Below are 15792 nucleotides of genomic sequence, written 5' to 3'. Positions count from 1 at the left end.
TTATGAAGTACTTACCTTAAAATGAAGCCCCCGCCGTGCCGCCCGCTCAACGACAGGACGGCCGACATGTCCGGCCGTCCTACTTCCGGGTTCGCGTCCTCAGGCCATCTGATTGGCCGGAGGCGCGATTACATCACTCCCGCGCCTGCGTGCGGGAGCCGCCGTTCATGGCACTGATCTCTGAAGGAACGGCACGGGTGGCCGTTCCTTCAGAGCGCATGCGCCGATGACGTCATCGGCAGTATGCACTCTAAATATCTCCTAAACGGTGCAAGTTTGGGAGATATTTATAGCACCTATAGGTAAGCCTTAATATAGGTAAAAGTTTGTGAGGTGGGTTTACAACCTCTTTAATGAACTTGTACAGTCCAGAGCAACCTCTGCTCAGTCTTAAGATAGTCCACCCTGCTCACTCGGGTATGTCCTGCTCTCTGCCTTAGAGACAGGTGCTGACTGTTCCCTTCTCTCTTTCTGGATTTGCTGCCTATGCTACTAAAGCTGGCATTCTGCCTCCCTGGTTTCTGAAACCTTGATCCAAAATAACCATTAATGGGAATTGATTCCATTAAATAGTACGCAGCAACAGCCCTAAAAAAGGGGAAGTCTATTCTCCTAAGACACGTTGGCTTGATGTGTTGCTACTTTTTAATAAACGTCTATGAACCATACTTTATACTCCCAAATCGAGAGTACTTAAAATCGGTCCTCTCCTATCCAGCCTGATTACTCTAGAACCCCTCATCCCTGAGTACTTAACAATGCCTTCAAACTAGGGATCGACCAATATCGGTTTTTCGTTGCCAATATCGATACCAATATTTTGGCCATCGCATATTGGTATCGCCCGATATGGGCCGATATTTTGTACATTTAAAGTTTTGAAAAATAAAGACAATTTTTGACACATATCTGGTACTGAACATGTTAATTTTTGCTTAATGGCTGGCTTGCTGGCACCATGTGGTGGGTGGCTGGCTGTCTGGCACCCTGTGGTGGGTGGCTGGCTTGCTGGCACCCTGTGGTGGGTGTATGGCTGTCTGGCACCCTGTGGTCGGTGGGTGGCTGTCTGGCACCCTGTGGTGGGTGGGTCGCTGGCTGGCTGGCACCCTGTGGTGGGTGGCTGGCTGCCTGGTACCCTGTGGTGGCTGGCTGGCTGTCTGGCACCCTGTGGTGGGTGGGTGGCTGGCACAGGGGCTGTGGGTGGCTGGCTGGTACAGTGCCTGTGGCTGGCTGGTACAGGGCCGGTGGGTGGCTGGCTGGCTGGTACAGTGCCTGTGGCTGGCTGGCTGGTACAGGGCCTGTGGGTATGGGTGGCTGGCTGGCACTGCGCTGTGAGGGCAGAATGACGTCACGAAAATATCGGCAATATTGGTAACTTCCTGGGCCGATTCCAATATGTTGGGGAAAGTATATATCGGCCCTCGATATATCGGCCTTGCCGATAATCGGTTGATCCCTACTTCAAACCATCCCCTTTAAAGAGACCACAGCCCAAAAGTAGGGAAATATATCTACTGTCTGGGACCCATCCCTGGCGTCTTCAGTGATGAACTTGTGGCACGTGTAACCCACAAAGAAAACAGTAAAGTTGCAAGGGATACATTGACAAAGTTTCTGATGGCGTTAACCTAACCAAGCTTTGCAAATGGCTATGTTAGAATGGTTGTAAACCTTTACATATATATAGGGAAGTAAGTGGCCTCAGGTGATACACAGAGATTATTAAATCTTCCTATATAAGTTGTACCTGTCTCTCTGCATTCTGCTTTTCTCTAAATCCGTTCAAAGTGCTGAATTCATAGCTTGTCTGAGAGTTCAAAATAAGGGGACGGCAAGATTCATTAACACTGAAGAGCTCAAAGCAGAGGAACAAAGACAGAGACAGAATGGACACTTAGTGCTGTTAATTGAGACAAGTACACACTATAGAGGGTTATGCTTGGATCCTACTTCACATCTGAGGTTTACAAACACTTTAAACCATGACATCAGGTGTTTATTGTGTTTGAATTTTAGATATTTTTGAAAGTGAATGGCCGGTTTATAGTTCTTCAAATGACAGTAGTTTAGGACTTGACATGCTGGTTTCCCAGAAAGTCCTCTCAGTATAGGGTGTCAGTGTGTGCAGCGTTTTGCTCGGCAGCTGTACTAGAAACTGGAGTGTTTTATCAGTTTAATGTTCTGTAGTGACAGCACCATTGGTGGTACACAAAGTGTTAGTCCTGCTAACAGTAGTAATGTACAGTGCTCCTGTGACCTTTCATTTAACTGTAATCTGATGAGCTGATCCTTCTCGTATTTACGCTTGCACAACTTGGTAAAAGAGCCAACACAGCACTGAACAAGAATCATCAGAAGTATGATACTGAGCCACGAAGAGACTTCAATGAGCATTTATGAAGTCTAAGGAAATCTTTGTGATTGCCAGCTCTTCAGGCAGGAATCCCAACTAGGCATTAAATACGTGTTCACTAGCTTTGGAGTCTATTGCTCCTTTAGCAGTTTTTCCCTTTTAAATCCTTTTGCCTGTGTTTTCCAAGTATCACAGTTCTACTCATAATCCACCAGTGTTCTAAATATAGAGCCAAGACCTCAAAAATATGTTGCACAGGGTGTGATTAATTGACCTGTGCAGGAGTGACATGATACCACAATTCTGCCATTACCTACCATTGTCCTGTGTATGGTAGTTTCTCCCATAGCAAAGTCCATAACTTCTACTTATCACTTAGTGAGGGCTTAGGGTTTCCTAACCTGGTGCCTGCTACTACTTTTGGAGGCCTCACCACATTGAATGGTGTTCTGAAGGAAAGAATGTCATGGGAGAAATATGAAGATAATGATGTTAACCTTCCACCTGGAAATGCCTGGCAGTCATTCTCGTCCTTTGGTTTTCTAAGTCACCAAACTGGGTCATGAGCTCTAATTTCACTTTGACTTCACACGCTGCATACTTTACTAGTCGGTCACTCAAAAAGAATGCACTATGTTGCATGTTGGTTATGCAGTCCCATGAGTGTGCTTTTCCATCTTTTTTCACTGACTTGCAAGTTCCTTGTGGTTAAAATAATGGTCCCAACATTCCCATCTGCTGATTCTACACATAGGGGGAGATTTACTACAGCTGATGCACACAGAATCTGGTGCAGCTGTGCATTGTAACCAATCAGCTTCCAGCTTTTATTGTCAAAGCCTAATTGAACAAGCTGAAGTTAGAAGCTGATTGTTACTATGTACAGCTGCATCAGATTCTGTGTGCTCCAATTATAGTAAGGCCCCATTCACACTTGGAGTCCGTCGGCAGACTCCGTTTTTCTCAGCGGGGGAGCGATCCGCCTATCCCCCGCTGAGCAGGTGGATGACAGCTCTGTCTCCGCTCTGTGTGCGGAGACACAGCTGTCAGGTCCCCGCTGTTCTCTATGGGGGAATCGGATGAGAAGGGACCGGCGTCCCGTTGTCATCCGATCCGCTGGACGGATGGAAAATAGGGTTTCCATCCATCCAGATTTGACAGACCGGATCGGATCGGATCTCAGCGGACATGTCTCCGCTGACATCTGATGCCCCATAGAGATGCATGGGGCATCCGTTCAGATCCGCCTGAAAAACCGACAAGCGGATCTGAACGGTCCGCCAGTGTGAAAGTGGCCTTAATCTCCCCCATAGACTGTTTCTCTGTACCATCCTGCTTTGTCTATGGCTGCTGTTTTGCCATAAATCTGCTGTTATATTATTCATTTTTATAGTATTTCCTATGCTAACTTACAAAGATTTTATAAGCAGAAATAAAGCCCTTGAGCGGTGTGGCGCACTGGCATCTGTGTTTATCAATTCACAAAGACTTTCGTGTAGCTTTTCGCTCCTAAAAATATCTCTAGCTTCTGCCTGAAGTTCTTTTAAGAAGTGGCTTTTGAGGAGAGCGGAAAAGGTAGCTGTTTGTGGTGGTGGTAAAGTAACAAAATACCAATTAATGGGGAACCAGGGGAGGCCTTCAGTTGTCATTTGTCTCTTTTATACAGAATAAAAAAAGGATTCCACAACAACACAATATGTATTTTACAAACTGAACAAATGCTGCCATGAGATTTAAAAAAAAATGAATATAAAATAACTGATGCGGCTATGTGAATTGACTCTATTGATTGATCACTGTAAATGATGCTTAGATCACTCTACTTGTTATTATTGGGCAAGCTGATTTGAACATATGATCCTCACCGGTATAGTATTATTGTATTATCTGAGGCTAAACAGGAGATAGATTAAATAATTTGAGATTCCTGAAAATGGTTTGTCTTCCAAGCTGTGTTTTATTAAGACAAAGCTTTGTACCGGTGACTCGTTGGAGCATATGGTGTGTTTGAGCTATTGATGTACTGCTGCCCTGGATTTATACAGGGAAAATACTTTGGACTTATAGACAGGCATTGCTTACTGAGTGATTTATGGAAGTGCCTGAGTTATTTATGTCTAGGCTCTGGGCATCTAATTTATAGCTGTACAGGGTGAGTATCTTTATTTCACTGAAGTTAGGAATCTATCATTTTCTGATTTATAGATGATTGTGCTTCTAATGAAAATAATGCACAAGCTCAGAACATCTGATTTATTGACACTATATTTGACTTATTGAGGTTCAGTACTTCAGTTTCATTGCTGCTCGGTGCCTTTGATCTAGGTAGTACAAGTATTAACACCCAGACTGTTTACTGTAGCTTTCAACCAATTGTTTGCATTCATTTTACAGCCTGCAGTAAAAAAAAACTTGAACCTGGATGAATACCATAGGCAATATATTTTTCTAGGTTTTACACATTTCCCTATGATAGCAGATTGAATCTTTGGTTTGACACAATAGCCTTGATTTATAAAGACAGAGACATGTTCTAGGGAAAACGTAATTCTTTTCCTTTATTATCATTAGGTATAAATGTAGAAACACTCAGCCTAATGTTGGCAATCTTATTGGTGTGTGTTAATGAACCTGTGAATACTTTTTAATTTCTTCTGAAGTCTTATTTGCTCATTTAATATGCAAGCTGTTATTACTTTTTTTATTAGGAGGTGGTTTTGCCATAGTTTTACAATTTAGAGTTGTCACTGATACAGGAATAGAGAAAAATAAATCTTCCAACGGGGACACTTGTTGCAGTGACAACTGCTAACTTGGAGAGATATCCTCTCATTTCCTGATATGTCTCTGAGACAGGAAGTTAGCAGAAATCTGTTGAAAAAACGTGACAGAGAACACAGGAAAAAAAAGACATAGGTTTGGGTTAGAGTTACTTCTCTTGTGGGTCATAGGAGTGCAAATTCTTGTGTTCTCCTGTGACCCAGAATCAGCTGAGAGCCAGAGCCAGCAGCTCCCGTTTTCTTCCCAGCCCTGCTCTCCATTAAGCCCTGGAGGAGTGATCAGCGGTCATGTGATCACTTAGATCTTAGCAGGCCCTGACTAGGACAAAAAAAAGGCATTATAGACTGAGCATGGCTTTGCAGCAGACAGAGACCCCCAGAGCCAGGTGCATGATATATGCAAAATAATAGTTTATTTTATGTTGCAGTTCCCACCCTCTGGAGCTCTATGTGACAGGACCATCTTGATTGGACCTTGGGCAAAGATTTTCTTGACCCATCCACCCTCAGCATTCAATTTGACTGTCCACCTGCTCTGAGACATACAATATATAGCAGTTATACTCAAAATCAGTTTACTGCAGCAGATCAGGCAGCGATTGCAATTGGTTGTCAGAGGTTGCCGCATGTCGTTACCACTCACTGATTAGTTGCTAGAGGTTACATCACATCATTTCTGCTTGCTGATTGGTTGCTAGAGGTTACTGCACATCATTATCGCCTACCCATTGGTTGCTGGGGCTGGGGGGCGAGGGAGGGTGTGATCAGTGGCAGTGCTGGGGGGGGATGAGGGGCAGTGCTGGGGGTGGAGGTGTGATCAGTGGCAGTGCTGGGGTGTTGATTAAATCAAGATGGGGTGAGAGAGAGAGGGGGGTGAGAAAGAGAATTATTAGAGAGAGGAGGTGAGAGAGGAGAGGGAGGAGTGAGGGGGCAGAGAGAGAGAGACCACCTAGCCCTGTCCCTGTCTGCAGTCCCTCCTGTCCCCCCCGTCCCAGTCCCTGTCTGCTGGTAGGTGTGTGTGATATAAATAGAAGAGAAATTTCCGCGCTAAATGTGACAGAAAACCAAATGATTAAGAACAATAGTGAGCAGCTGGCACAAAATCAACTAACAGTGATTCAAAAAATACAATAAAAACCAAAAAGTGCAGCGCTGAAATCAGTATACAATTATATAGCTGAAAAGCTCATATAAAGAAAACAAAAAAGGAGAGGGGATAATGTCCAAATGAATAGTCCCAATATTAAGTGCAGAGATGTGAATCCACGTGCAAAATAACTTTCTTCCAGTGACACCAGGGAAAAGTGTAGGAAGGGGACACCCTTGTGCTCAGGTATAACAAGCAGCTTACCGAAATTCCGTGGCTGCTCAATTTAATGAGACAGCCTCTCCCAGCTAGTAGTAAACCAGTAGGTCAACCGATATCAAGCTCAGGTGCTTCGAAAGACTCCAAAAGCCGAAAGCCGTTTCCGGTGTGTTGTTAAACCGATCACATTAATATGTGGCACACTTGGAACTTCTCATATACTCCATTGAACGTAAAGCCATATGTAGAAAGAAACAGAGGCCCATAGCGTAATCCCGTAAACCAATAGGTAAATTTATTAAAAAAACTACTTACAATTTAAAAGACAAAAACAGGCATGTAGTATGTGCCGGTCATGGATCTAACCGCGGCGTCCCGCAAGTCTCCAGATCAGCATATGGATAAACAGCCGGCTTCGTTGGGGGGCGTGTGGACGTTTATGTCTGGGATCGCCAACGTTTCGTCATAAGAAAGACTTCTTCTGGGCTGATCTGGAGACTTGCGGGACGCCGCGGTTAGATCCATGACCGGCACATACTACATGCCTGTTTTTGTCTTTTAAATTGTAAGTAGTTTTTTTAATAAATTTACCTATTGGTTTACGGGATTACGCTATGGGCCTCTGTTTCTTTCTACATATGGCTTTACGTTCAATGGAGTATATGAGAAGTTCCAGGTGTGTGTGATGCCCGGTACCTTCCATGCCAGCAGTAGGATGTTCAAGGCTCTGGGAGGTACCGGAGATGCTGCGCCCGCTGCTGCTTACCTCTCTGGGGGTAAGGGAGTCTGTGGAGGTCTTCTCCCTCCCAGACTCTCAGTCCTAACCGCCCTTCTGCTTGCCTTCCCTGTGACCACTGTCCCTGGGGCTGCTTGCTCACCAGGTGGGGATGATAGGCAGAGCAAGGCACATTAAAGACTGCCTTGCTCTGTCACATTAGCCAGCTCTTGGACATGCGGCCCGGAAGCCCCAGCCCATCGGGCAAATGCCTGGTGTGCCCTATGGCCAGTCCGGAAGCCCCAGCCCATCGGGCAAATGCTTGGTGTGCCCTATGGCCAGTCCAACCTGGTTCTTAGGCTTAGAGCTGGGGACAGCTGAAGCATCAGACTGATGCTGCAGTATGGAGGTTAGTATGTTTGTTTATTTTTTACATACCTAAACTTCTCCTTGAACCTTTCCCTAATCTATATAAAACTATAAAAATATTTTTGGATTTAGGATTACTTTCAGAGGTTATTAAAGTTATGGGAAAGAAAAATAATCCTCATCCCCTTATATAGATTACGGAACTTTTAAGGCATCTTGCTGGCTGATCCCAAAAGGAGACATCACGGGCGTCTCCCGAGGAGGCTGGTTGTCTGTTACCCTGATCGGCACTGCATTCAGTATACCTGGACATAAGAGGAGACACACAAATTCAAGTCCCTCCTTAACCAATATAAACCCTAAGTTAATATGGGAATTTATTGACGAGGGAACAGAGGATATTCACAGCTCCTGCTACCATAACTCCATAGAATCGCCTGAGAAAGCTACGAAGCGAAACGCATAGCGATTCTTTGGTCATTATTCCGTTACAAGCGAACCCTGTATATCCGACAAAATTGATAAGTTTGACCATTTTTATGGTCTGGATATTATGTATTTAATGTTACACTCTGCATTGCAGAAGGGTTCCCTTTGACGGAGTAGCATATTGTTTTATGATTGTCTTTGTATCATGATTTTGCATTCTATGATACTTATGTGTCTTTTGAATCAAATAAATCTGGTTTTATCTATTTGTTAGTGTTAATTCCTTTTGGGATCAGCCAGCAAGATGCCTTAAAAGTCCCGTTATCTATATAAGGGGATGAGGATTATTCTTCTTTCCCCTTTCAATCCTTCAGAACACATTTATTTGGGATGTGGCATTAATACATTGAGAGTATTTCTCTTATTCTTCTCTTGAGGTTATTGAAGTTACTGACTTGTTTAGATATACAGTTTATACAAGAAGAAATATCAAAATCATAATTAAAAAAAAAAATTAAATTAGCAGAAAATCTAGGTACTTTTGAAATTAAACAATATGTTATATAAAAAGGTGCTATTTGAGATGGGTTGGGTATGTTAAAAGGATGTCCCCTAAAGGATTCTTTTAGAGATGTTCCAGCCCTGCCCAATGAGGAGGAGATCCCAAGCAGACAGAACCTGCTGGTGGTGAAGATATATTCCAGATGGTCTAAGAACAACTTGTAATTTTTCAAAAATAGAAAAAAAATGGAGTTTGTTCCCAGGCAAAAGGACTTTTAAAGTTGACCACACAGCCTTCCTCCCATAGAGCCTCTACTAGTTAAACAAATCAGCTGAGAAATAAATGTTAAACCAAATATGATGCAATGATGCAGAGCTGAAGTGTATACCTTGGGTTTAATTGTGCACAGTGCTTTAAAAAGGCCATGCCACCCAAGAATGGTGCATGAGTTTTGGATTGAAACAGGAGTTTACCATTACCTCCCATAGATTCCTAATTGGGATTAGTTCATATCCATACCCACAGGTGTTATTCTGGATTCTCTAATTATTTGTTTAGTCTACATTATTGGAAATCCATCAGAGGAGAGTCTGGTGCTGTCAACACAAGTAGAAGTAGCTGAGTAGAACTAAAGATTCTGGTGGGGCTTTCTCTCATTTGGAGTCCCTATGAAATTTACAAAGTCAGTGATTTAGCTGCATGGCGTTCATAAGTATCTGAAATATCTGTTTTGGAGGAATTTACCTTGAAGTATTGAAGGTAAAATATACAGATTTATGACAGTGGGCTGGATCTTTTACAGTACTTGTTATTTGCTGATAGATGGTGTACTTCTCTTTTCCAGAAATCCAGTGTAGCATCTGTAGGACTGCTCAATGGAGAAAAGAAAATGCCTCCCTCTGAGCCAGACCTCACAGAAGATGGCACAGAAAAGTTGGACTGGAACGGAAGAGCTATACCGCGAGTGGTAATAGAAAGAGTTGCTTCTCTGGATGACGATGTGAGTGCTCTGACTGCCCTACTTTCTGACCCCACCACAATTCCCTTATTTATGCTTAAAGTCAAAGACAATTCTTAACTCTGACAGTGCTTATTAGAAAGCCAGGGAATGCCAGTCATATTTAGCAAACTGTTTTTTTTTTATGATGATGGTTAGCTATATTAGACTTTGTAACTAGGATGTCTAGCATTCATTGGGTTTTTTAGACTATTCTAGTTTTCGTGACCCTGAACTCCATTCTGCTTGACTTTCTTGGCTATGATAGTGCTAGACACTAAAAACACCTTATAGGCAGCCCTGTATAAACATAATGGCTTAGGAGACAGGCTAAAGCCTCATACACACGCAACGATTATCGGCCGACCGATCGGCCGACTTTTGTCCAGTGTTGTTGTGTTGGTTGAAATGTGCTCTAGACTTGCATTGGACTTTTGTTGGCCAACAAAAATCTACTTCAGAAGTGATGTCATGTGCTGGTTTACTTTCCGTGTGTTTTTTCTTCTCTGAGCATGCCCAGTCTTGCTCATCAGATTTTTGTCTGCCGAAATCTGTACTGACTGACGGAAAATCGGCCGTTGTGTTGACGGCCAACAAAAATTTAATAGCCTGCACACCTGATTTTATTCGGCCGAAAAGTCGGAGTTGGTTGTCGAAAGCATTATACTAACAAGCCGAAAATCGGCCGATCGGACGTTGGCCGAAAATTCACGGCCAACTATCGATGCGTGTGTACGAGGCATGTCTTTTCACCTTGAGGTGGTGGCTTGAAGTTGTCTTCCAGTAGACAGCCCTGTAAGCTGATCCTAATACCACATTCCTTATCCTATTCTTGAAGTTTTATCTTTATGGACAGATTGAAGAAAACCTTTACTTTTCCCTTTCAGGGCAAAGCAATAGGTTTACCATAGTGCTGACTTCTGCAGTAGCTTATAGTCCTCCTCCCTTGAACACCCCCAACCATCCCACCAGTCCACTCCTTTTTTTGTCTCTCAAAGTTCTTCTGGGTATAGGTGAGCATGTGGCTAACTCCCCTTCCTCCCATGTGACAGCAGTGGTGTTTGGCAATTGGACACTCACACCTGTCATGTGGGCGAGGAGAGGGTCCTCAGCCCTATTTAAGTTCTAACCAGGGCTACTTTTCTTTGATCTACAGGGCAACTGTTGCTACAGGAAAACGTAGGGAAGGCAGATATTCTGCCGTAGGACTGACTTTAAAATTAGCCAATCGTTTTGCTCTTCATTTTTATTGTGGTATTGTGGTTCATATTTTTTTTTTACTATTGATAATTAGATATAAAGCCCATTTTAATGTACAAAATATAGCTACACATGTCTGAAAGTTATTGCCTGTCAGTACAACCACATATCTTAACTTGCTGATCCCTGAGCATCATCATATACCTGTGTCTGCTTTGTTTGCAGGCAAGCTCAGTGAAGACAGATCTTGAGAAGAAATCTAAAATGTATCTGGAAGAGCCGACTTTACAGAAGAAATCAGGGAGCTCAGTCAGTGTTATTTCGGAAGCCATGATAGAAGGTCTGTGCAATGGGAAGGTATTTAATATACCAAAAAATTGAACACGAACTGCTGACATTAAAGATCTTTAAAGTAAACTAAAGGCAAAACTTTTATTTTTGTTTAGGATAGGGAGATGGATTAGAAAACCTGTCCGTTTTTATTGCTGTCTATGCCCCTGTTAGGGATTATTACCCTCTCTATTTGTCCTGTTTGCCATTATCATTGAAAGTGAAAGTAAAAGAGAATCTCACATTTTTGGTTGTCCTCAGAAAGGAAATCTTCCAATACGGGTGTTCTAAAATTTTGTCGGACCTGTGAAAATTCCGGACCGTCGTCACTTCCGGTGACGCTCCGTCACCACCAGCTGGTGCGCCAGCTGGTACGAGCCCCGGTGCACATGCACACAAGGAATGTTCACAGGTCCGATTAAATTTTAAGATGTACGAACAGCTGACTGAGAGGAGGAGGAGGGGCTGAGGGGGACGCACCGCCGCGGGAAACTTTTAAGTCATTTGTTATTTAATATTTATCTTTATTTAGTATAAGTATTCACTTCCTTCCCGCCTCCTCTAAGTCATTTAATTCCTTCCCGCATCCAGCTCTGCAACGTTGTTCCCTGCTCGATGACGCAGGGGTGTTGTAAAAGTTTCCCACGGCGGTGCGTCCCACCTCAGCCCCTCCTCCCCCTCTCAGTCAGCTGTTCGTACGTCTTAAAATTTAATCGGACCTGTGAACATTCCTTGTGCGCATTCGCACCGGGGCTCGTACCAGCTGGCGCACCAGCTGGTGATGACGGAGCGTCACCGGAAGTGACCGGAAGTGACAACGGTCCGGAATTTTCACAGGTCCGACTGAATTTTAGAACAGGGGCATTAGTTCTGGTGACCTGGAGGTCCCCAGGAGATTCCCTTAATTTGCAGGGATTTCCTCTCACTTCCTGTTTTGACTATAGGACAGGAAGTGAAGGGAAATCTCCCCAATGGGACAAAGATGGCAAAAATAAACCTTACAGGGGCTATAACCTTCCCTTACTCTATCCAAATGAAAAAAAAAGTGTTGCCTACAGTTATACTTTAAGTTATTGCATACAATGTAATCAGTGGTAAAAACAGTTATGATCTTTTTACTTTTTCAATCATTGATTGTAAAGGAAAGTGTGCTCACTAGGACTTAACCTATTATATAATATTCATTTAGTATTAGTAACTTTATAAAAAATGTTATTTCAATTTATCTAAGACCAAAACCTACAGTATTTTTAGCTATGGATAGATTTTAGGAGTGAAAACCCCTGTTTTTATTTCTGTGTCTTAGAAAGGTTCCCTGTGCCTGTTTGTTTTAGCAGCCAGTGTCACTGAGACAAAATGATGAAGAATCAGATGTTTAGGACCTGTTCACACCTGAGCGATTTTCTGCGTATAGCTTTTAGCTCCACAACGCTCAACAAGCCAAATCCCATTCATTTCAATGGCCTCTGTTCACATCTAAGCGTTCTGTCGCCTGAAACAAAACGCCTGTCACTCAAAAAAGTACATGAGCTTCTTTTTGGCAGATTACAAGCATTTCTGGCCCCATAGACTTCAATAGAATCGCCTGATTTGAGCGTTTTTTATTAGCGTTTTTGCTCAACCAGCAGCGCTCCAACCCTAATTTACTCTCCATCTCCTTTCCCTAGTGTTTCCTATTGGCTAAACAAAAATGCCTGAAGCTGTAAAATGCTTGTAATACGCTTATAGAGCGCTTGTAATACTCTACTAAAAACACTCAAAAACTCCCCAAAAAAACAATAAAGGTGTAAATGCAAACTTACAATTTTCACCAGAATAAGTAGGAATAGTGGGGAAACAGTCCTGTGGCCTATGTGGACAACAGTCTAAAAATGGTTTTCCCCTCACAGCACTTTTACATTTTCCTTAATATAAAAAAAAAAGAAGATCCAACAAAGATAGGTTGGACATAGAAGGGGTGCAAACCCAGGAACCCAGCACAAAGATCTTACCAGCAGAGGCCCTGAGCTCTATCGAATCTGAACTAACACTATTTTGGTGTACAGACCCTTTCAATAGCCTTGCTCCGTTTTCACTGATAACACACATTGCCCTTAATTGAACAATCCCTTGTATTTTGTGACTTTCATCTAATGTCTGTGGGTCCCTTACACAGATATCCTTTATAAGTACAATCTCATGTAAGCAGGCCAGTTGTGTTTACTATATAAGTTGTTTCTGTTAATGTGGAGCAATGTTTTTCTCATTGCAGAACTAGAAGAAGCCCAGCAAACGTGCCCCCCGTGGTGGTACAAGTTTGCCCATACATTCTTAATTTGGGACTGCTGCAAGCCATGGGTGACATTTAAGGAGTTTGTGAAGTTTGTGGTCATGGATCCCTTTGTAGACCTTGGCATCACCATATGCATTGTGCTCAATACCCTCTTCATGGCTATGGAGCACTATCCAATGACTGAGCACTTTGAGCAAGTGCTGAGTGTAGGCAATCTGGTAAGTACATATCTACTTCATGATTTATATGTGCTTAAAGAAAACAAGTCCTGGTCAAAACAAAAAAAAAGTTTAATGGTGTCAACATTTGGCATGTCAGACATAGTTATATAGTTACATAGTTTGCGAGGTTGAAAAAAAGACATCAGTCCATCCAGTTCTACCTATGATGTGTGTGTGTGTTTGCTGTTAATCGTACATTGTATACCCCTGTATGTTGTGGTCTTTAAGGTGCCCATTAGTTTTTTGGAACTATCGATGCTCCCTGCTGATACGACTGCTTGTGGAAGCGAATTCCACTTCCTTACTGCTCTGACAGTGAAGAACCCCCTGCGTATTTTAAGGTTAAACTGCCTTTCCTCTAGTTTTAGTGAGTGGCCACGTGTCTTATTGTATTCCCTTTCTCTGAATAGTTTGTTCCTTATACTATGGTCATCACTAGTATAGTATTTGTACATTGATATCATATCCCCCCTCAAGCGTCTCTTCTCCGGAGAGAATAAATTCAGTGCTTGTAGTCTTTCCTCATAGCCGATGCCCTCCATTCCCCTAATTATTTTTGTTGCCCTTCTCTGCACTCTCTCCAGTTCCAGCACATCCTCCAGTCCATACAGCATTGAAGATTTTACAGTATTTGTCAGTCCGATGTTTGTTAAAAAAGAGCATACATTCAATAAATTCATTGCTTCCCAAAGTTTCCCATAGTTGAGTGCAACAATGATTTGTTATGACTTGAGACTTAGAATCTGTGTGCTTGACCTCATTGTAGGGAGCATGCCTGCTAGGTGTCTGCAATTTTTAGAGCATGTATAACCCATGATCTGGAAAACTTTGCTTGCTTTTCATTTGAGATTAGGTAAAATATAAAATGAAAAAAGTTTATTACAAAAAAGATAGTTGGATACTTTCAGCAGTTAGCTCTTTTTTCCCCTGTGAACAGTAGGCCTTGACTGAACTGACAGCATTTCTCTGTTATACACAAGAGACCTCTAGTGGTCAGATAATATATGGCAGATCTGTTTAAAAATAGTATGGTTATATACATTTTAGGCTTGTGGACACACTTGAATGTAAATGTGTTGGTCTAACATACAAGATAATACATTACATGGAAATTGCACAAACACAGGGTGGTACCGTGGGTGCCAAGATGGATAACAATAGGTGCCACATCCTATTTGACTAGACTAAAAAAATATATTGGAAGAAAATGGCACACGTGTATAAAATCCAAAAAGGTTTATTCAAAACAGAACAAATAACACAACAATAAAACCATATAAGATCAAAAGAACTGTGACTGAACAGCTAATCAAACAAATGCTGACAATAACTAGGGTAGACTGGCGTCCCAGGACCCTAAAGTGATAGCCAGCATAGTATGTGTCACGTACCTTGTAGCAGAGCCTGAAGTGCAGAGGAAGACCTTTCATACAGCCCTGGCTCAGGCACCACTGGAGTTGCAACAGTGGATGCGAGAGCACAGTGGGGTAAGAGTGCCTGCCCTGGTCTTCCATTGGCAGCCAAGATGTGTGGCCGATGAGTCACATGGCAGGACTGGATTGCTGAGCAGCCGGTAGTAGCAGGAACAGTGGTGCAGATGCACAGTGGATGCAGGACAGCGTCACCAGGCACTGGACAGAGCAGGACAGGCAAAAGACTGGAGCAGGGTCAGACAAGCCGGATCAGTCACAGATAATCAGATATGGCATAAGCAACAGGCAGAGAATATTCGATGTACAGGCAGGGTTGGCAGAAGAATATCAGGCAGGGAAGCAGGTATAACAAAGTTTAGGCAAGCCGGGGTCAGGACTGGAGATAAGCAAACGTGGTCAGACAAGCTAGGTCAATACAGGAATCAATACAAGCACAGAAACAGAACTCAGGTAAAGCTGCAGATCAGATAGCACTGCACTAGTGCAACTGCTGCCCTTATACCGTATATGCCATTTAGGCGCCAGTGCTAAAATGGCTAACTCCCGCGCATGCGCATAGGCATGCGCATTCCTGCGCATGCGCATGCTCATCTGTCTATTACTGGAATGTCTCTGACAGTATGGAGTGGTCAGCATCAATAATAAAGGCTCTACATGTTTCGAGAGTTTTCGCTTCTTCAGGAGGTCATTGCATTTATTCTAAATATATAAAAAGAACCACATTAAGTACCATTTGTAATATGTAAACAATTTTACTAGTGAATATACCACACTTAAAGATATTGTGCTTGAGATCCAAAAGTGGAATATTGGCATGCATGAGGGTCAAGGACAAATGTGGGGGCGCACACGTTACCAGCACCATAGAAAAGTAGTTACTTCTAT

The 15792-nt window shown here is 42.8% G+C and overlaps 1 protein-coding gene across 1 annotated transcript in view; it reads left to right on the top strand.

Moving 5' to 3' along the window:
- SCN4A (sodium voltage-gated channel alpha subunit 4) overlaps window positions 1–15792 on the top strand; it is a 250242-nt gene that overhangs the window by 152480 nt on the left and 81970 nt on the right. Inside the window, exons 11-13 of the mRNA XM_082272569.1 lie at window positions 9299–9454; window positions 10877–10991; window positions 13233–13471. Coding sequence (XP_082128695.1) covers window positions 9299–9454; window positions 10877–10991; window positions 13233–13471 — 510 coding nt within the window. The remainder of the gene's footprint in view (window positions 1–9298; window positions 9455–10876; window positions 10992–13232; window positions 13472–15792) is intronic.

The sequence above is a fragment of the Pelophylax lessonae genome, assembly GCF_965119305.1.
Source record: "Pelophylax lessonae genome assembly, chromosome: 11".
Lineage (NCBI taxonomy): Eukaryota > Metazoa > Chordata > Amphibia > Anura > Ranidae > Pelophylax > Pelophylax lessonae.
Note: the sequence above shows the minus strand (reverse complement) of the source record. Positions and strands in the feature narration are given on the sequence as shown.